Source organism: Spea bombifrons, chromosome 4 (assembly GCF_027358695.1).
Source record: "Spea bombifrons isolate aSpeBom1 chromosome 4, aSpeBom1.2.pri, whole genome shotgun sequence".
In the NCBI taxonomy this organism is placed as follows: Eukaryota; Metazoa; Chordata; class Amphibia; order Anura; family Pelobatidae; genus Spea; species Spea bombifrons.
This window is the reverse complement of record NC_071090.1, coordinates 104,246,959-104,268,677: the sequence shown is the minus strand read 5'-3', so window position 1 is coordinate 104,268,677 and position 21,719 is coordinate 104,246,959. Positions and strand designations below refer to the sequence as shown.

The 21,719-nt window shown below is 40.6% G+C and overlaps 1 protein-coding gene across 2 annotated transcripts in view; it reads right to left on the bottom strand.

Moving 5' to 3' along the window:
- Positions 1-21,719, bottom strand: part of COL5A3 (collagen type V alpha 3 chain) — a 70,384-nt gene that overhangs the window by 34,932 nt on the left and 13,733 nt on the right. The window contains exons 2-10 of one of the 2 annotated variants that reach the window (XM_053464820.1): positions 14,854-15,021; positions 14,215-14,428; positions 12,863-13,025; positions 5,907-6,038; positions 3,692-3,886; positions 1,544-1,687; positions 1,295-1,456; positions 432-485; positions 309-350 (exon numbers count right to left, since the gene is read on the bottom strand). In XM_053464820.1, coding sequence (XP_053320795.1) covers positions 309-350; positions 432-485; positions 1,295-1,456; positions 1,544-1,687; positions 3,692-3,886; positions 5,907-6,038; positions 12,863-13,025; positions 14,215-14,428; positions 14,854-15,021 — 1,274 coding nt within the window. The remainder of the gene's footprint in view (positions 1-308; positions 351-431; positions 486-1,294; positions 1,457-1,543; positions 1,688-3,691; positions 3,887-5,906; positions 6,039-12,862; positions 13,026-14,214; positions 14,429-14,853; positions 15,022-21,719) is intronic. The other variant, XM_053464822.1, reaches the window with a different exon arrangement.

The following is a 21,719-nucleotide window of genomic DNA, read 5'->3' as shown; positions in this document are numbered from 1 at the left end:
CGCTCCACTGTACTTCAGACACTCCTGTGCCAATGAAAAAAATATATGGTTTTGGCCCGCAATCCTCAGCTCAGCGTAAAAAATGCCCCTTTTTTCATTTTCTGAGTGAATCCATAAATTATGGCATATATAAATTTATATATATATATATATATATATATATATATTTAAGATTTAGGCTGGTGACCAAGGTTAGGTTATCACCAAGGCACTCTACATTAAATTCCTTAGGGTATCTTTGTGGTAGCACTGGACATGATCTTTGTATTAAGGAGTTCCTAAGAGAACCCGCTAGCCCTTTTACATACCGCGTAACCGGGAGCTCCCCGAGGTCCCTCAATCAGGGTACCCTGCAGTAAGAAGAAATATGATTATAGATAGGCCAGACACAGTGGAACAGATGGATTCTTTATATGCACAATGATACTCACAGGTTCCAGGATGGCTGGCTCTCCCTTCTCTCCTTTTGTGCTTTGGCCTTCGTTCTAAGGGGACATAAGTAAAAACCAGATTAAAAAAGAATGAAACTACTTTGATAAAAGTGAAAACATATATATATATATATATATATATATATATAGTGATTGGTTTGTTAGGACTAATCAAGCAACCAGAGAAGCCATCTTTCTTCAGATATGTGAAAATATATTTTCCAGATAAAGCGACTAGCTGGTGCCAGTCCAAACAGGGAGCACTCCTAGCTGGACCGACGACAGAACTGAAGTTCATCACAAGTGGAGGCTAACAGTCTGCTCCATAACCTCGCTGTGTGACTTAATAATAAAACTTAAGCTGGAAACCTGACCTCTGGCACAAATAAAGAGACTGTTGCCAAAATGTTCTTGCCAAGCCTGCGAAGTCCATTTTTCATTACAGAGACGTAATCTAGTTTTGTCATATTTTCTCTATAATGTATGCAAAATAACCGCTCCTTAAAACTCTGCCTGATGAGACCTGTGTCTATGAAGAACAACCCACAACCACTCATAATACTATATTTTACATTCCTATAAATCCTCATAGTATGCCATATAAACCCTTCCTGTAACCCTAGGTTACCACTCCAGAAAACATCTCCTACTGCTCCATATAACCTCACCCTATAACTCATCATATTACGCTATATAACGTCACCCTATAACTCTTCCTATTACTCTATAATAGCCCTAATTAGAATTTCCCTTACTTCATACCCACTTTCTATACCTCCTCCTAGTGCTTTAAATAAATAACATGTTTCAATAATGGATTCACAATGGATTTAAAGAAGAATAGGATGGAGGTTAAGTCTTACAAATTCGCTCTCTTTGGTTTCCACGTCACCCCGTTCCACTGGACCGTATCTCTCTTGTCTTTCTTCGTAGTCTTCTTCATCATACTCCCTGATTTCATAGTCCTCTCCCCTTTCCCTGTTGTCTTCTTCTACTTCTCCAACAACATATTCCTCCGTTATCTCCTGTTAGAATAACGAAGAGTCATAACGATGCTTATAGCTGTACATCTTAAATACTGGAATAGTTATTCGGGAAATGCTCGGTCCTACCTCATAGTCAGTGGCATTGAGGCTGACCGTCACTGTGGTCTTTGGGATCTCTTCTGGAGACTGAGTATAAAAATAGTCTTCTGGTAAGTCATATTCAGAGAAAATGGGATCCTCTGTAGGCTTCGCCTTGGGACTTGTCTCTGTCTTTGGTAGTTTAAAAAAGGCAAATGTTAGTTTCGCAAATGGAAAAAAAAAGTACAGGCTGTGCCATTTCTGGGAGCGTTGAAGGCACCTCATAATTTTAATTAATGATGTATTTAAATTTGGAAAGGTTGCTGCTTAATGCTAAGCCATACTTCATCACACTAGGATTTTAGAGACAGACCAAGTCCTATAACTATATCTAACTACAGACTCCGTGCCCCATAGCCCCCTCCTGTCTGTCACCCTGCGGTGGGAGGGACAGACTCCGTGCCCCATAGCCCCCTCCTGTCTGTGTCACCCTGCGGTAGGAGGGACAGACTCCGTGTCCCATAGTCCCCCCCTGTCTGTGTCACCCTGCGGTGGGAGGGACAGACTCCGTGCCTCATAGCCCCCTCCTGTCTGTGTCAGCCTGCGGGGGGAGGGGCAGACTCCATTCCCCATAGCTTCCTCCTGTCTGTGTCACCCTGTATCCCAAAGTACCCAATTGCCTGTTTCATCATGTGATATGGTCATGAAACTTCATGTCTCATTGCCCCCCCATGCCATTCCCTGATGTCCATGTCCCAGAGGTCCCCAGTCTGTGTCAGTTCGTGGTGGGAGGCGAAGACTCTGCGTCCTGTACTGGAAAGTCTTGTCCTATAACAAAACCCATCTGCCTAAACTATGCATGTGAGAAAATTTATATCCCTGTCATTTTTCTTATTACAATTCAATTTGTCCCGCTGCCACTTGTCATTATTTTAAGCCTGATTTTGTGTCAGTGGATGTGGATCTGGCCAAGTTGTATGGAAGTAACAGTTTCTGATGAGGTGCCCAGTGACTCGAGCTTTGTAAGTCTCAACAAGCTCCATTCTGAAATGGCCCAACCCCGAATAAAAAGCAAATAAAAGCCACTAAATGGTATGGTTGATGACATGAGATGAGATGAGATGGTTTTTGGCTGATGAGAAGGCAACTCTCAAGCTTTTCGGTGTGGTTAGTGCCAGGATGAGCATGTGGAAAAGTGATGTCAAATGTTGTGAGAAAGTGATGTTATAGGTTTTATTTAGTAATTACAAAATTATGAGACGGTCCTTCAGCATCATTCTCCTTATTTAACCCTTCATTACCAGATCCAGCGGCACTGTTCTCTGTATTTCCCCATATCCTGCCAAGTTCAACTCATTTATGCCGCTTAATAGTTAATATACTTAAAGTATTATATTTTTGTTATCACATAAAAAAGAATTTAAGTCATAATGTGTTATATGGAAAAGATATTTGTTGAATATCTTAGCTTCTTTCAATGCTTGGTGAAAATTACATGCTAGTGAGGTCAAGAGACTGGGGATCCCCCAGTTAAAGCTCTAAATCTAGATTCTTTTTAAGAATCTTAAAAAAAAATAACAAAACCCAAAAAAACAACAAATTGCTTGTTGCATACTGTGCTCGGCAGCAGGTACAGACTGACCATCTGGCACGCCGGGAAAATGTCTGGAGGGCCGCTGGCCAGCATCGCTCCATACACAACCAATCTGCACCTCCAACAACAGGTTGGGTTCTATAGTGTGCAGCAAATTGCTGGCTCCCCTATCCAGCCGTTGGCCACACTTACGTTATTGGTGGCCACTGGCCTTAAAATGCCAAGGCCGCCTCATCCGTCCTCAGTCCGGACCTGCTCTGTAGTAAACACCAAATTCCTCTTATTTGCACAACCTTTTAGCTGATAGCTCGACCGGTCAGTACTGACCAGTTAGTTTCTACGTAAGATCTCTTACGACCTGTGGTCTAATCTTCTGGTTGTGAGCTCACAGACCCATGGCGACAGTATTTTGTACAATTCTTTTATTGATGTTGTTAGTAATTGGATGAGATGATGGAGCGATGGATGGAGGGCATTCCAGCTGCATTGCTGTTAATGTTGGTTACCAGCCACACACAGTACATAACACGTTCAGCACCGGGGTTATTTCCAACTGGAAATAAGCAAGCACTTTGGCATGTGGGCACCACGCATGGAGTTACCATGACTACGGGGACCGTCTGTGTAACGGATGACGTAGGGTATCCTTGGGTCAAGGTCATGATAGTGCCAAGCACGGGATGTATCTGTTCAGCAACAGACTTCTTCTTCTTCTTCTTTTTGCCCTTCCTGTCCTTCTTTTTAGAGGACTTCTTACCTTTCCTGTCCTTTTTTCTCGGGACAGGTTCTGTGGTGCTCTGTGGGGGCCAAGACAGGCATAAGAAAGTACTAAATAAAGAGAGGACAGTGATAAGAGCAAGAGAAATATCCCCAATAAAAATAAACAGGTATGGTCCATAAGGATGATGGGACCACAAGAACCCACAAGAGATGGAGAAGTAGGAGGAGGTATAGTGATAAGTAACAGGTGGAGTATATGGAGTAACAGGTGGAGCTATACATGGGAGTAATAAAAGTTATGGGGGGTTATATAGAGTAGTAGGTGGTACTATAAGGAGGGGTTATATGGAGTAACAGAATGTGTTATAGGGAGAGGTTATATAGGTGGCGTTATATGAAGGGACTGAATTATTTTAATTAGTACAATACAGGAAGCATGTTTCTTAGAAGGAATTCATTTCTGTTTTTTTAGAAAATGATTTTATCCGGAATTTTAATTTTAACTTATCTGGAAAAAGTTCCAAAACCATTAGATGGGAAGAAGGGCAGCGCACGCTTTGGTTAGGAACTTGCTCAGGGAGCAGTCTTGGCTCATTGAGATCCCCAGCTGATATTTAAGAGAGTGTTAAGATGAGAATGGGAGAAAAAAAAAACCACTTGGACTGTGGACTGTACCCAGCAGGTGCAAAGAGGAATGGTTACTGGCAGAACGTCACTGAGTTTTCCTGGCTCGCATCCATATAATTTAATTTACTTGTAGAGGACCGTGAGAATTCTGCTTTCTTTCGATCATTGGCTTTTATTTACGACCAACAATTAAAAAAAAACTCAAAACAAAAAATAAAATACCAGTGTTTTTTTGTACCGGAGCGTTCTGTGTGCAGCCAAAAAGGAAAAAAAATGGCTGCAATGTGTTCTAATATAGAAAATCGACATGCGAATACATTTTTACCCAATATATATTATTAGTATCAGTAAGTATAGATAAGAGGTGAGCACTCACTATTAGTATACCTTTATACTTCGCTATAGGGACCCCAAGAACAAGATCAAAAGTACGGTAACCTCAACCGTAATTTAATACAAATATTTACATTAGTAGTATCATTCAGCTGTATATTTGATCAATGGCATCCATGCGTATCTATCCGATTGTTTGTTACCTGTTGATTGTCCACTACTTAATGGAGAGAATAAATATACTGATGGATAAAATACCTATGTATTTAATTTACTCTTAGTATAAGCATGTTCCTGCATACAGAGCCATAAACTATAATAATAATACTATTATTAATCCCAGAACCCCGGAATATGTATGATGTGTTGCAGTATTGCTGAGCTGTGAGATATGGGGGTTTACTCCCCGGGGCTCTGATGACACATCACTCATCCCTGGATTTCCCTGTTGCCTCCTGGCACCGGATGCCGGGGTTCTGACTCATACTCATGTGAATGACACAGAACCAGACCCAGCCCTGGGACCCAGCTGTTACTATTCCAGCTGGGACATTCCTCACTTTCCATCTGCTCAATGAAAGCCGACTCGGAATTCAGAGGATATCCCTGCCAAGAGAAAAGTCCCAATTTCACGCCTGTTCTGGTGGTGGGAAACAAAACTTCCTCACTTGGTAACCTGTCATCCATGGAGCTGGAGGATAAACGATGTTCTGTAAATCAATATATCAACCAGATATATCTATTCTGTTTAATCTATTTACTTTTCTAAATTGCTGGATACTCTTTGACTGTTTCATAGCGCATCGCAAAGATTCTTTTGTAGCGATGTAGGCAGCCAAATACATCTATTAACAATCCTTAAAAAAATCCAGAACGTAAAAGTATTCTAAAATATAAATAATCCGTATTCGAGCATGGACTTTAACTGTAATATAAAAGCAACAAATGATATCAACAATAACAAATTAATAACAAAATAAAAATTAGCATTTAGGTAAGGGATTGTAACTTTGCATATATCACATTTAACCCCGAAATACATCATTTCTTGTTATTTATGTTGTTATTGTAACGGTTAAGACTGCGGGGGGTTATACCGGGCACCCTGGATCAGCCTGTATCACTTTGGTCGCTTACCTCTACAGGGAATTCTGGGTCCTGGTCTTGCACGGCGTAGATTAGCGCAGAATCACAGCTGGGCATGTAACTGGTACAATATTCAGAGGCGGCTTTTGGATCCGGGACGATCATCAGCTGTTGGATGTCCCCCTGGAAGCAGAGAGCAGGGTATGTTAACCCTAATCTTGAGTGTATCATACTTTATGCACTTGCCATTTGTGCACATATATATGAACATCATAACACATATATATATATATATATATATATATATATAGTAAAGAAAATGCAACCAATATATAGTATAAAACAAGTATAAAAAATATATATAGATGATAAACTCCATTTGTTGGTCTTGATATTAAATTACAGTGGCTTTACAATCTGAGACAAGTTTCCTTGATCTGGCGGGCAGAATCGCAAGCACATTTGTTGTCTCTTTTTTGATGCAGATTAACAACTATAATACATGTGAAGAAACATTGTATCACCAGAAACCCGCAGAGCTTCCATTTAAAGGGGGACGCCAGCCATCATATGATAGCTGCGTGGTCCCTAATTTGAAGAATTGTTGGACCATAGAGGAGGAAGGCAGCTGCAGCACAGCAGCTTCTACTTCAGGTGTTTTATTTCTTTTGAAAAGTACATATTAAAGTACTCACCGTACAATAATAATGTGACCATGGGAAATTTTGTCTGGCAATACTTAATTGTCATGTGACACAAAAGCCAGCACTGATTGGCTGTTGCCGTAGAAATTGAAAAAGCGTCCTAAAGATTTCTGTGTTGATTCCGTGGGATTAAACCTTCAAAGTAAAGAATATGACAGATCTGATGAGGCTTATTTCACAAAGCATACTGCTTTGTGTAAGTGGAACAGCACCTTTAAAAACCTTGTTTTTACTTCTGTAAAGATCGTTCCTGTTCTCTGCATTTGCTTCTATGGATGAGAGACTGGCTCCAATTAACAGCCATAGAAATCTTTTCATCCACGCTGCTCCTAATATGATGTTCCCACACTGCACAGCTGCAGCTGACACAGAGCACTGATTTGCCGTGGGCATTGATAAATAAATAAATAAGGGGAATCTGGAGAATCATAAATAAATCCATGGACAAAGCTGGAACGCAGCCATAGGAAAAAATGAGGCCCACGGATTAACCCCAGGTCTTCCACCTTCAACCCAGCCAATGGCAGAAATGGATTCCCAGGGGAGGCCTGACATCTTTCCGCTTGGGGAGGAAGCCTAGACAAATGGAATTCCAATATGTCACCCCAAAAATCATTCAACAAAAAAAAAATATGAGAACTAACCAAAGCACCTTTACCAAAAGGCACTCCATAAAAATCAATAGAACCATTCAGCCCAAGGGACAATCTCATAGTACAGGCCCAATAATATAGTGTATATAATATTTGGCTAAAAAGGCAATGCTCAGATCACACAATCCAGTACTGGCCAACATATGGAAAGCAGAGAAACTTCATAAGAGGAGCACATGAGGGATGCAGTCAAGATGTAAATGCTGCCTAAAGGCTTTGTTACTCTAGACACCCTGGTGGCTGTATGTGAAAGTGCAGGTAAGCACACACAGAAAAGACTTCTGGTAATGGCCCAGAATAGTCCATGGGGTAATTGACCCCTGAACCCTTTGCTTGCCCTTAATATGGAATTGAAAGTGAAAATACCAAAAGCCGACCAGAACCTTCATACCAGAACAGCAAAGGGGTCAATGCCACCCTGCCCCTCTTTCCAGCCGTCCTCTAACCTGTCTTTCCATAATGTTTGAAATAAGCAATTTAGCTATTCGAACCACCCTTACTACCCTACAGCTGCTTTTGTCTCATTGAAATCAACCTGCAGTGACTTAGCACTCCCCTTGTCAACGCCTGACCCAGAGTTCTCTGGAACGGCCCGGTTGGCGACTACGTATGTCTGTCCCACATACTGCTTGAACTCGTGTCCTAGAAAACCACATACAATGTCCTCTTTCTGCATCGCTAAAAAAAAAACACGGTTCTCGGGAGCTGCCAAGCATGAGAAATCAGGCCTTGGAAAACAGCCACCATACATGTGTAAATAATAAATATTAAAGAAGCCAGGCCGAAAAGCGTGGTTTTCATACGCTGCAAAGAACTGGCAATCCAGACCCAAGTGTTAATAAGTAAAAACTAAACGTCAGCCCTCATTTTCCGGAATATTAGTCAAATACGAGGGCCGTAACTCCCATGGGTCGAGACAGGCAGCAGCCTCAAGCGCCGCAAAGTGAGGGACGCACTTGGACCACGTGACTGCAACCATATGGGCCTCCTTCAACATGATGGAACCCAAGCAGGTACTCGAGCATATTTCCCAACCAAATTGGGACACCATGTTGGGGGTATGATGACCACATCAGCCATGCTTCTCAGGACACATATAATTTTTACATATGGCAGACCAGCCCAGATACAATGCTGCCCAGCAGTATGGGGAATGTATAACTGACTAATTGGTTCCCTTCCATAAGCCTATACATCCCATACGATGATACTGTCCCTTTAAGAGGCAACTAATGCTTGATCGGGATAGTTCCTTTTAAATCGTTATTCTAGGAGGCGTTATTTGGTTCATATGTTTTTAATTTCAGAAACACATAATACCATACCGGACTAATTTAAATTATATTTTCTTAATTGGGGTGTTGCTGCCTTCAAACCTCTCCTCCCATACCCTGCCCTGCATCCTGGCTTTAATTTAACAAGGCGTGCGAGTTTTCTGGCGCCTTAAACAACTTTTGCTTTTCCCTGGTGAACCAAAGTATTTCGGAAGAAAAAGGGTCAGGGAGGGAAGCGAGCAGGATGGATTTGAAGTGGGAGAGAACGGAATGGTCAGAAGTTCTCAGCGTTCTGTGTTAACAAGTTGCTTTTATAGAGATCGCGTTCAGATATTTGATACAATATAAAAGGTTAGAGATAAATGATATGTACCTTGCCAGACTGTGTTAAGGAACGGCTCCCATGATCCTCTGATAACCTATGTCTCGTACTAACATTATAAAAAGCCATGTATAATTAGCGAACAGTTTAATGGAATGGGGTAATTTCCCTAAATGGAGAAACGTATCTCGTCTTGGTGCATCCTGACATGATCTGCACGATTACACATGGAACTAGGCCTGGAGGAGCCATCTGGCAAAGCAGGCATATGCACCCTTTAGTGTGCGCCAGCGGGCAGGATACGCACGCCGAAAGCAAGGAATGGCTAGCACTTCGAGCCTTCATCGTGACTATCCCATGTATGTTCCACTTATCCACTTTCTCGGTAAAGTAGAACGTTCTTACATTACCCATAATAAAGTGACATCAGCACCATAACCGTCGATGAGACCTAAAGATTTGTATTGTTTTGGTATTATAGCCCTGGTATTTCACATACCACCAGTTGCCATGGACACGCTGTAGACCATAGAGCACTTTTGTAAGAGTGGCCCTCCCAAAATTCCCTCGCTGTTACTAGTAAAGGCTTTTTGGGTAGAGCTTGCCAGATGCATCGTTTTAAGGCAGGAGTAGAGAAGAGATGTCCTGCTGTTGTGAAGGCTCTATGTAGCAACTCAACAAATGTCTCCAATACCGGTCAAACCTTCACTTGCCATTATTTAAAGATATACTTCAATGAGTCACCTGCAGTCAAGCAAGGATATCAACCATAACATAGAGGTAGAAAAGACACCAATTGGGAGTCATACGTGATCACAGCAGTGTAGAAGAGGAAGGAGTCAGACTGTGACCCTGACAATCTGCCCCTTGACCCTGTAGCATAGTCCCTGCTAGAGTCCTGGTGAGGATTCTGGTCACAGGCTGCTATAAAGAGAAGGACTATCACTAGAAGCCCTAGGAGTCTACCTGGCAAAGCCCTGTGCGCGTATTTACTAATAAACTGTTGTGTTGCGTATTGTTTTGTCTCCTCTGTATATCTAGACATTAGTATCCTAGTACACTATACTAGTCTGACGTTTTACTATGTGGAGACATTGCCAGTCCTGGATCTCCTGTAAGCACCATCAAGGATGAAACACCATTAGGGATGTGAGGCCGATTAAAAAGAGGTGTTACACTATAATCATAATATTTCCACATGTGTAATGTTCATAGAAGGCTAGCGTGTAGCAGGGCAAAGCTCCGTGTTTTTTTAAAGTTAATCTCCATGCACGATCTGACATTGCGCTTCGATGAAGTCATGCATTCAGCGTTCATAGTGACATCATTCTTAGGCTTAATGTTATTGCTGCTTTGGCATATGGGTGGGTTATTATAAGACATGCATCATATGAATAAGTGATTACGCACGGTATATGTAATGAGCACAGGAAGCAATCAGGTAATACTAGCTATGTGGAACAGCATCTTCCCTGATTCTTGACTGGCTCCCTAAAATTCCAGCTTGTGGTTCCTAAACAGGGAATGCTGTGAATAATTTTAAGGGAGGGTCCCTATGACCAGCTGGAGGTCTGAACTCTGACCCTTGGATGTTCTTAGGCCCTCAGCCAAAATGTGTTATTGGTCTTTGCCAACATCAATAATGTTCAAAGCTAAGTTAAGAATTCCATACAGTGTAATCTATAGAATTCAAAGAAAATATGAACAGGGAGCTAGTAAAAAACCCAGTATGCCTTCTCATTCAGAAGCATTGGTCTCTATGATGGTATGAATATATTTATAATCTTTTGAAATGGGAATGTGCTTTTTGTTTTTAACTTGGTTGGCAACCAAAGTCTTTATAACCAAATACGTGAGCTAGTAAAGTATCATTATTCATTTATATGGAAGCAGCTTTGAGATGGGCCATATGGGTTGTTGTGACCCATTCATTCACTTTACCTTTAGATACTTTTGTTAGGCGATGGAGTGTAGTTTGGGCTGGAGTAGGGTACTAGAAATCTCTAGGTGCTTAATTGATTGTAGATGGGGTCAAGGCAGCATTGGGGAACTGGACACAGTTTGACCCCCTTATACCTCACCGAGTTTGATATATTACCTCTCAAACTATCACATGGACCATGAGGAATGACGCCAAAAGGCCATAGACCTCTCATTCGGTATATCAGTATCATCACGCTATACACAGAAGCTTGAAGAAGAGGGGGGGACCCTCTTCCTTTGTTTAATGTGTCTTCTCCTGAACTTTAATGTTAAGCGGTGGGGGCTTAAAAAAGCTACCTGCTGGGGTACCAAGGAAGCCCGCTGATCAAAAGTCACTTGAACCTATAGCTTTTTATTTCTGTGACATTTTTCTTAGCTTTAGTAGTGGAGAGAGGAGTACCTACCGCCAAGTTGTGGTTTTATTTGAGGTAGGCTCAATTAAGTGTATGGCTTTTAAGTGCTGGTAGAATGTTTATGGAACAATATGAGGTGGTAAAGGTATGCGTTATATGGAGTAATAGGAGGACTTAGAAGAAGTTATATGGAGTAATAGAGGGAATGATAAGAAGGGGTTGTATGGAGTAATAGGAGGAATTATATGCTGTACTAGAAGGGATTTTAAGGAAGAGCTATATATGGTTTAATAGAAGGGTATAGATGGCGCTATATGGAGTAATAGGAGAAGTTATAGGGAAGGATTCTATGTAATAATAGAAGTTATTATGCGGTGTTAGAGACAGAAACGTTATGAAGCAATAGGACCCGTCATAGAAAGATAGTAACTTGACAATTTCTCATTGCGTCTACCTTTTTCATAGGTAACCTTCTTCTTGTCCTCTATATTCTTAAAGTCAATCTTCCTCTCCTTATGCCCATTTTTTCCCATCTAGATCTTTATCTTATTGCGAGTCTCAGCCTTTACTGCAGTTCAGACAGAGGTCTATAGTAATTCCCATCCCATGCCTATCCCAAGTGAGTCGCCCCCCCCTCCTCGCCTGCCTGGACAATGTCTTTACCACAATAAAACATACAGTTCATGGGAAACAAATGCCATGGGTTTACATTGCTGCGGTTAGTATTATTTATCTGAAAAAATGCCTAATGTGCTTGCTTGTTTAACTCATGCTGGCCACTTAGGATGAAAAAATGTCCCTTTTATTTAATGTTGTGCTTTTTATTTAGACTTATCTCTGCGCTCATTGTAGATTATTGAAGTTTAGCCACCGGACATCAACAAGAACGAAAAAAAGGTTTTTCTTATACTTTTAGCTTATAATTATTTCAAATAACTAAAATATTTTTTTATCGCTCAATTTATTTTGAATTAATGCTGCAGCCCTTGTGTTAACCCAGAGACAAAATGGTCTTGTGCTGAATCTCCATGTCTATGGGCCGTGTAAATAACATGTAATGGACTAATAAAGTAAATGGGATAGGAATAAGTAGATGCCCCCCCCCATTACCTGGTTATGTCACTAGAATTACAGTTTTCTAAATGTACCAAGTCTGCCATTTGGTATTTATCATCTATACAATTAACAAATTAGGCACACAGCTGTGGTGTAGTGATAGGTTGGTCATGACTACATTTTTATAATGCAAGTCATGGTCTCTTGACAGTTTGCCTCTTATGAGAAAAAAGAATGATAAAATACAGAACTATAGAGTGAGTCTTGGTACATCCTTGGGAATTATTTACTAAAGGGTGAGTTTTATCTACTATAGTTGCCGAAAAGAAACTCGTAGATTCACCAAAGGCAACTCAACTAGACTTCAAGTCGACTGTATATAGATATTTATAAACAGAAAGTCACATTAAGCTGAGTTGGCTGTCAAATTTGCAAGAAGGCTTCAACTCATTAAATAAACTGCACTCCCGGAGAAGAGAGGAGTTGACACAGAACTGGTCTGACTCATGTTTCAACAAACAGGCTGACAAACTCTACAACAAACGACAGAATCTCAACAGATGTAGAGTCTATGTAGACAGCAACACAATCGCTGTGTTCAATGAAAGACCTGAAATGTCAAACTCAAGAATGTCTTAACGTTTAGCGCTTGATTGACCTACCTCAAAGACTTCTTCGTCAAGCAATCTCGTTCCAAACAAGGTGACTCCTTCTGTGCTGATGATGGGGTTGTCGCCACGATCTAGGTCATGGCTCTGAGTCTTCTCACAGTCGACAATCATTGTCACGCTTTTTCCTTCTACACTCAAAGCTATCCGGTGCCACCTAGAGGTATGGATAATTTGACACAACATCAGCCATGACATCATAGGCACAGTATGTGACATCGCTCATTAGTTTACCATTTGTGAGTTTGATGAATATCATTATGGCATTGATTAACACATTTGTATTTTATTTTATTTTTCTTATGTAATACCCCTTTTAAATCATTCCAACAAACCCATTCATTTGTGTCCCTTGACGTACAGGATTAGGTATTGTTGGCAGTGTTTTTGACAATCACAGAGGTACTTGATGAACTCACAAAGTATTTCCCAGAAGTTTGTAGAAGCCTTAACCCCTTAATGACAAAGGCCGTACATGTACGGGCTCAAAATGCATTGTTTTCAATGGGTTTAGGGACCGCCCATTGTCCTTAAGGGGTTAAAGGGTGATGGATAAGGTGGATAAGTGAAACAGGGCTACCCCTAAGACTAAAAAGGAAACCAATGGATAGACTAGATGGGATGATATCTGATGTAAATTTCTGGGCAAGTCCATGTTGAGTTCAGTCTAAAAAAACAATTCTGAGCCTCTGAACTTGTTAGAACTTGTTATAATCTCGAGATAAGTTGTTCCACCAGCCCGTTCTCCTGGTGTAAATATTCAAACCTCCATCAGTCTTTGGTCTTGTCATATATTCAGGATAGTCTTATATCACATGCATGTTTATATTGCCTTACTGTATTAACGCCTATCTCTAACCCAGCTCTGCTACTCGGCTGCTTACCCGCCACCAGCTAAGTAATGCATCATTCTAAGCCTCTCACCCTCTTGTTCTAACGTTTTCTCTATAAACATACATATAAAGATCACAAATAGTGTAATGCTAGCGTTCAAACATCTGTTATAATATTCAGCCATCCTTAGCCTGAGCGGGCCTGTTGTGAGTTGTTGTTCGATGTACGCTCAAGCCTCCATTCCTGAGCAACAAATGGGAATACTAAAAAAGCGAACATACATCCACAATTGCTAACCCAAAACAGTATCTTATTATTCTTCCTTTGGGACATTCAAAAGTATTTTGCTATTTGTTTATAACTTTAAAAGATTTTGCAACGCTTGCAGAAAAAAAACCAGGAAAAAAAAACTGTTCTCACAACAAACATTGATTCTCAGTGGGCAAAGAAAATGAGATTTACTCCTTTGGGAAAATACAGTAAAGAAACATGACTCGAATTGTTCTACTCACTTGCCATCTGCCAAGTTGATCTTCTTAAAGAATGGGTAGTTTTCCGGGCTAGGGCGGCCATCTTGATCTTCGTATACAAAAATAGGAGAGCGGCCAATTTCTACACCCAACTGTTGTTCGCCCTGGTCGTTGTAAATCGAGAGGAGGAAGAACTGAGAGCCCTTTTTGGCTCGGAGAGTGGTGAGGATGGAGAAGTCTTGTGGAAAAGGTCCATCTGCAGTGAAAGGCATTCCAGAAAAAAAAAAACATAGAAGAACCAAGAATTGTTTGCGGGAACTTTTTGTTTGCATTACTCAAACCATAAACATGTGTACCTAATTTCTAAGGTAGCATCCCTTTTCATATTTAGTCAACTCTACTCCATCATCTGACCCCCATAGCACTCAATCATGTCCCTCACATCTTTGTTTGTGCCCATACATTAAGCATTTTTACCTGCTCTTTCTTTTTCATTCCACTTCCAACTCTTTTTATCTCTCCCCTCTCCCAGCTTTCATCATTCCTGTCACAGCCATGGTTCAACTCGCACTGGTGCCACCATCCCTCTTTTTTTTCCTCCATAACATTTCTTCCCTTCTCTTTTTTGAAGTCACCTTGACCATAAGCCAAATAAACCCAACCAATGTCGAGCAAACCCACCTGGGAATAGCTGCTTGGTTGGAGCACTAAAATGAGTTCTGTTCTCCAAACGGAAAGCAATGTCCGTCTCTTCGATCCCTTGCCTCTGCGTACAAAGTCCAGCTGCGATTGTAACTCCTTCAATGCCTTCCCTGAGTTCGAGTGCTTGTAAAACATCAACTGGAGAATCTAGAATACAATATGAGCATGGCATAGACATTATTACGGATCCATAGTTAGAAACATTGTATCATAGTTTGAATTAGAACATGAATAACATAATTATTGGTGAGGCGATCAGTCCCTTATTGACAGTCCATGAAATATTAGTCATTTCCCATTTGAACAAGTGAAATGCCTAAACACCCTAAAATAAAATGCTTTTAAAAAAAATAGTCAAAGGCATGTACTTAATGATAAAAGATTGACTCATACATAGTATGATTGGCTACTAATGTACAAAAACGTGAGAGTCTTTGCCTTTTTGGGGATATTTGGACGATGAAATGTTATTAGCCCTCCCACCCAATCTGATGTATCCATCACCACATAGATTTACAGTTTTCTCGCTGCATAAGTAGTGATTTGGCGTGCAGAATGTAGACCAAAAAGATAATTGAGCGTCATCAAGGGACTTAAAAGACGGAAACCCATCTTTCACGTTACTGACAAGCGCGCATTACAGTCCAGCAATTCCAGATGTTCTGACTCAGTCATACTCATCCTAATTACTTGTGGGATCAGCTTTTTCAGTAATCTAAACTGCAGTACACTCATCCCGCCGATGGTTTTGATTGGTGCCCCCACTCTTTCTCCAGAAACTGAATGATTGATTGGTCTCCAAATGCAGAAAAAAAATATTTGCCTTTCCCAGACCCAACGGCACAAAAAATTCAAGTCCCACTATGATCTGACATTCAGTGGTTTGCATTTTAAGTCCCACAGCAGACAAATTCTGCTGGCCAACATATATCTAGAACAAGTTATTACATTCTATAAACATTGAAGAACATTCCATGTCATGTTTACTCCTCACTCCTGGAGAGCGTTACGTGAGCTTGTTATCAGCTGCTAAAAGGTATCAAAAACATTTAATCACAATTGTCCAAAATAACCTTTTTTTCATGTGCATCACCAAACTTGCGGGAAAGCAAAGGTAGCAACCATGTATTCACAGCTTCCAAGAGTCTAGGTATTGGATGAGGTGGCCTCGATTTTTGGCACCCATCTTCATGCCGCAGTAGCCATGTGGATGTAAGCTCCACAGGGCCGGGAACTCTTTTCCTGATGTACCAATTATATCACAACCAAAAAGTCAGTAGACTACTTTACTTGCTATGGGATATAAATAATTGTTTTTTTTTCTCATTCCATAGAATTATTAGGTTTAGGCTCTTCAAGTGTCCTAAAACAGGGAAATTTGTATCATATGCGAGATTGTACAGTACTTATGTTCTGTGTTGAAACACCATGTTCCTGAAGCAAATTCTAAGCTTTTCCCCTTATAGCTGTGTTTTTATCGGTTCTTGTCTTCATTCCTATCAATCATGTTAGGCACTGTGTGTGCCTTCGATACCAAACGTTTTAAAAATACAGTTATTGTATAGCATGAGCACACCTTGGAACTAATGCATAACTCATAAGGTTCCCTATTTAGGAGTGAGAGGTTGGGTATGAGTGAATCACAGAATACAGCAACAATTAAAATGTTTAAAAAACCAAGGATTAGCTCGATAGAAAAAAAAATCAGGCATTCACTGTAGAATACACTTTGATGTACTTAATATGCTTCCATGCATAACCACGAGAAATCCTTTTTTTAGAATTAAAGGGAATATGACACCAAAAATGTATATCATCATAATTATGTTTAAAAACAACTATTAGGGGCACACTTTACTCAAGCGGATATTTAAATACCTTGTAAACTTTCAACTACAACTCTATAATTTTAGCCCACTGTTAGGAATGTTCCATACGTACAAACATGAGCATACCAACTTTGCAAATGAGCCTTCTAAAGTAACCCTTTAAAGACCCATCACGGAGATCAAGTACAGAGACAAAACTACCAATACGGCTGATGGGTGGGGTGCGCATGCAAGCGCTCATCCACAATCCTTTGCACCAAGTCATAGAACCTTGTCAATTGGGCAGCCATGTTGGAAAATGACCCAGCACGTGCCAGGACAGAAGTATAACTAATTAAATAAACCGTCTTTGTTAGCACAGGTGTCTACAGAACGTGTCATCGTTACCTGCAGTGGACCCTGTTATCTGAATGTTTGTGGATGACAGGTCCACTTTAACTCAGAACACAAAGATGGTCAGCTAAAGGTCCTGCCAATTTGTCTACTCACCAGAAACCCTGACCATGGGGTAAAAACCCTTAGATTCAGGGCCAAACACTAACTTCCCAGATGTGGGCATGAGTAGTTATTTTTTTTACATGCTCCATGCAGAGCTATAAAAAATGCCTCCTCCCGTTCCATCTTTGGATCCTGGTGCACGTCCAGAAGGATGCTTTCAATGATCTGAAGGAGAGTCCTGCTCAGTCTGTGTTGAGGCTCCGTGAGCTGCTCCTGAGATCCGGCTCAACTTGTGCCATGGTATGGCTTGCTTGCCAGTCCCTGACAAGACAGTTCATTCTGGCGCCTTCCTTTGGTATAATGTTGAGTCAAGGAAGCACAGTGTGTCCATAATTATACACATAATGAAGCACAACCTATGGGATCTACACAGAGAGTGGGCTCTGGGTCAGAGCCTTAAACCTAGAGGTTGTTCACCAGAAATCCAAGACAGTTGGCAAGCGTGATAAGTGTGCGTAGGCGGTTTTGGCAACACCCGAACACAACAGATATTTTCTGTAGCATCTCCCTAAAATCCTATACCTGACCAAAGTGACAAATTTACATTTGCCATCTTAATTCTTGTTTTATTATTATACTGACCACATGTTATTGCCTCTATGTCATATGTAATTGTCTCATTAACAAAAGATAATTATTTTTTATCATATATACCAATTTCGTAATTTTCTTAATTATTATTTGATTTTGTTTTCATGGGGTTAACAACAGTCTCTGCTTATCAGACAAATCAGACCGCAGAGCAGATTTCCCCTGATTCTCTGTTAGTTTTGTTATTTTGAAGAATAGAACATCTTGTGACTTCCCTGAACCTTGACCCAAAACAACATCCTTTTGTGCCTTTCGGAGGAATTAAAAAGAAAAAAGGCTGGAGCTTCTTCTCCGACTTGCTACACTGATACCATTGTTACGGATTCCAAAAACGCTTGCAGTGTTTGCCCGCTGCCTCCTGACAAGCACAGGCAACACTTAGTACAAAATCGGAGGTTGATTTAAACCTGTTCCATATATACGTCACTATTTATGACGGGGCAACATAATATGGGTTAAAGAGACAATCCCACAGGGGAGCAAAGTCACCTAATGATAGTGGCAAGATTAATGAGTTAAAGGAACAGAACCTTGTAGGAACACAATGACCTGATGACAATGACGATGTGTTTTTACAGTAAAGTTGCCAAGATTGTAGGGCTACATGCTATCTGTGCCAACGGCAGGACGATTGGGATTCTAATGGCACCCACTTCACGGTCTAGTCTAGTAGGTAAAGCAGAAGATTAAAACAAACACATTTTCTTTATGGTTTCTCGCAGGCCACTTTCTGCTGATAACCCTGACAAAGAGTGAGGTCCCCAAAGTAGGAGCGATTTTTGTCAGGAGGTCAAGCGTCATTGGAGAGATGAATGACCAGTGGGATTAACGTGGGACGATTCCAGGGGTGGTGGTCCAGACAATTTAAGACTGAGAAGTGGCTTCATAGTAACTATCACTGTTTTCACACTTGGCTGTCCACTGTGGTCGGTTTAGCCTGGGGTAGGGGTATGTAGAGGGTAAAGTGACCTGACCTCTGTAGAGATAATCCAGAAAATGAGATACTGTTAGTCTGGGAACAACCGTGGTATAATATCTCCCTGAGTTAAAGGAAAGATGATGGCATATACTGGAGATATACATGCATTTACCCTAATCTCAGTGTCAATCTCTTATGGTTAGATAGTCTAGAGCTGACTCCTTCACATACCACTCCGATTTAGTAAGCATTCCACTTGGGGCATACTACAGCTGAAATTCCTGCTTGAATACAGATAATTTAATAAAGAATCTCTTTACCTGCTGAGAAATCACAGTTTTCAAGGACTGGTATTAAAACCATTTGGTTACTGAGTCACTACAATAGAGCCTTTGTGATTGGCTATAAAAGGGTTAATACTGCTTTTGGCTAAGGGTCAGCACTTTTATAACATGTGTATATGTCAGAGCTGCTTTATATGGCATGCAGGGCTTTTTGAAATATTTATTAATATGTTCCTGCGGTTACCGAAAAGTAACAATGCACAATACAGGTATTTATGAGGTTTCACTTAAAATAATCAATGGACGATTTCAACAAAAAAAGGAAGATCTTCAAAATAAAAAATAAAAAAGTATTTTGTACATAGTATGTGTTTTGTTCTATTTTTTTTCCCTTCGGCACAATAAAACCTTTTGCTATTAAGATGTAGAACAGGTCTGGACGTGTGGACCATTAGCAACTGAGGATATTCACCTGGAGGATCAAATAGTTATTCCCTTTTTTTCTTTAAAGAAATCCTGCTTTTATTTCATAAATTCCACCCACTCTTCACTTCCTAATCCACTAATCTTCCTAAAAAACATTTCAAATATTTCATTTTCAGGCAGGACCGGTCCTAGCGTTTTCTAGGCAAACAACGTTCCCCATATAGAAGACACCATCGTGGCGGTGCCCCTTACTGGCTTACCTACCATCCTTGGTGGCCACCTAGTTTCCTCATATTGGCAAGGCTAGCCTTATTTGACCGATATCAAAACCTCTGACAACGTACAAAACACTCATCTCATGACTGTGAGGAATGAGGGGAATACAACTTTATATTGCGGACCAAACAAACGTGATATACCAATTTTGCACAAGAAAAAAACAAACTGTAACCAAAATGTATGCACCAATTCACCCGGAGAATCCTTCTTAAAAAAGCAAATATCATGCGCAAACCATGTACACGGTCCTTGATGACAAATCTAAATCATTTGCCATTAAGCCTCACGGCCCTTGTTTTACTGTAGCGGCCTATTGCAAAATCTGGTTCTCAATCCGTATTGCATCTGCCTTTGTACCTCTTTTTTCTCATAAAAATCCCTTTTCTCCACTAAATACACCCTTTACCTACCCAAATTAAGGCTATTTGATTTTATGATGTATCCGCAGGCTAAGCGCTTCACTAGATGTGCCATAACTTTTGTCGTCAACATGCTGGTGGGACAGACATCAACATAAACAGCCGTGCGAGGTCTAATCTCAGAAATCTATCCTTTAAGCCCTTCTTTCCTCAGTAGCCATTACTTATCTTTCAAGAGAAACTGTTAATCCCTTTGTTACAAGTTTGCTTGACTGTCCCAACCCCTTTGAGATCCAGGCAGGGTTTCTCTGCTAGTTACAACCAGGCAAACACTTGACTTTAGGGTGATTTTTAAGGGCAGGACTCTCCTTTGGGAGATATTCTTTAAACATAACCTTTAGTATTCATCTGGATCACAATGCTGGTAGGGGTGTAGATGCATGGTTCTTCAAAAGATTTCTCACAAGCTACCGGTACCTTGTTGGATACCACTGAGCTTCTAGTGAATAACCAGCCTGGATGTAAAGGGGTAACTCCTGGATGTCATAAACAGCTATCCCTCTTTCGGCGATAGTCTAAAGATATGCCTAAAGTGGACAATTAACCTTTAATCAGTAGTACTTCTTTACAGCGCAATTACTATGAGAGAAGAATTCTTGAAGTGTTTTCCAAATACACAAATGACGGCCTGTCACCTAAAGAACCCATGGTAGAAGGCAATATGTTACCTACCCCATTATCTCGTTACTCATGTAAAGCATTGGTGGACTTTCCACTGAGCCAAGAGATGTTATTCCGCATGATACTTTGCCAAGTAAGCTCTTGTAACAAAGTGACACCTTGTGATAGCTACCTCATTCTACGACGAATCTCTGATTTTGCTTTAACGTTTATTTACATACTTGCACTGATCGACAAGACTACTAAATATATAAGGGTAAAGTAGCTACAATAATCATATTATTCTTCTAGGTTCTAAGGAGGAAGGGTAAGTGGGGGAAAGTTGCAGTTAAATAATTATATTGGTAGACAGATGAATTAAATTATATTTCACATAGGTTCTAGTTTTTATTTATATGCACACATCTGCCAGGTGTTTCAGTTTTTGTGGTATGGTCACGTTTTCGGTACAGTCCCACTGTCCCAGGTAGCTACCCTACTCTCCTACTTTTGCCAGTGGGGATCATAGGCCAGTTCAGAGGATCCTATGATCTCCCCCGACCGGTTTAGGGAGCTGTGAAATCAACGGAGGTCTGTTCTGAGTCTCAGACTTTTTATATGAATCTCGGTTTAGAAAGTCTTTAAAGCCGAGGTCTTCCATTCCTTCAGTCAGTTCAGATGCCATTCTCTGAACCCTTTCCAATCTTTTTGTGTGCTGGTGTCCAATATTTTGCTGCATATTTAAGTTGTGGTCTTACATGTAAGTTATAAGGAGGCAATATTACGTTCTCATCCTGTGCACTTGCTTGCTTTTGCAGAAATCGTCCAAGATTGTGAACTGCTAATAGACAAGTATTCCCAGATCCTTCTCAATAGTGGATGTTCCCCAGTAAGTAGCCATGCAATTTATAATCAGAGGCATGCTTCTATTTCCCTCCCAAATGTATAATGTTGCATTTATCCATGTTAAAACACATCTGCAACTTTACTGCCCGGTCAC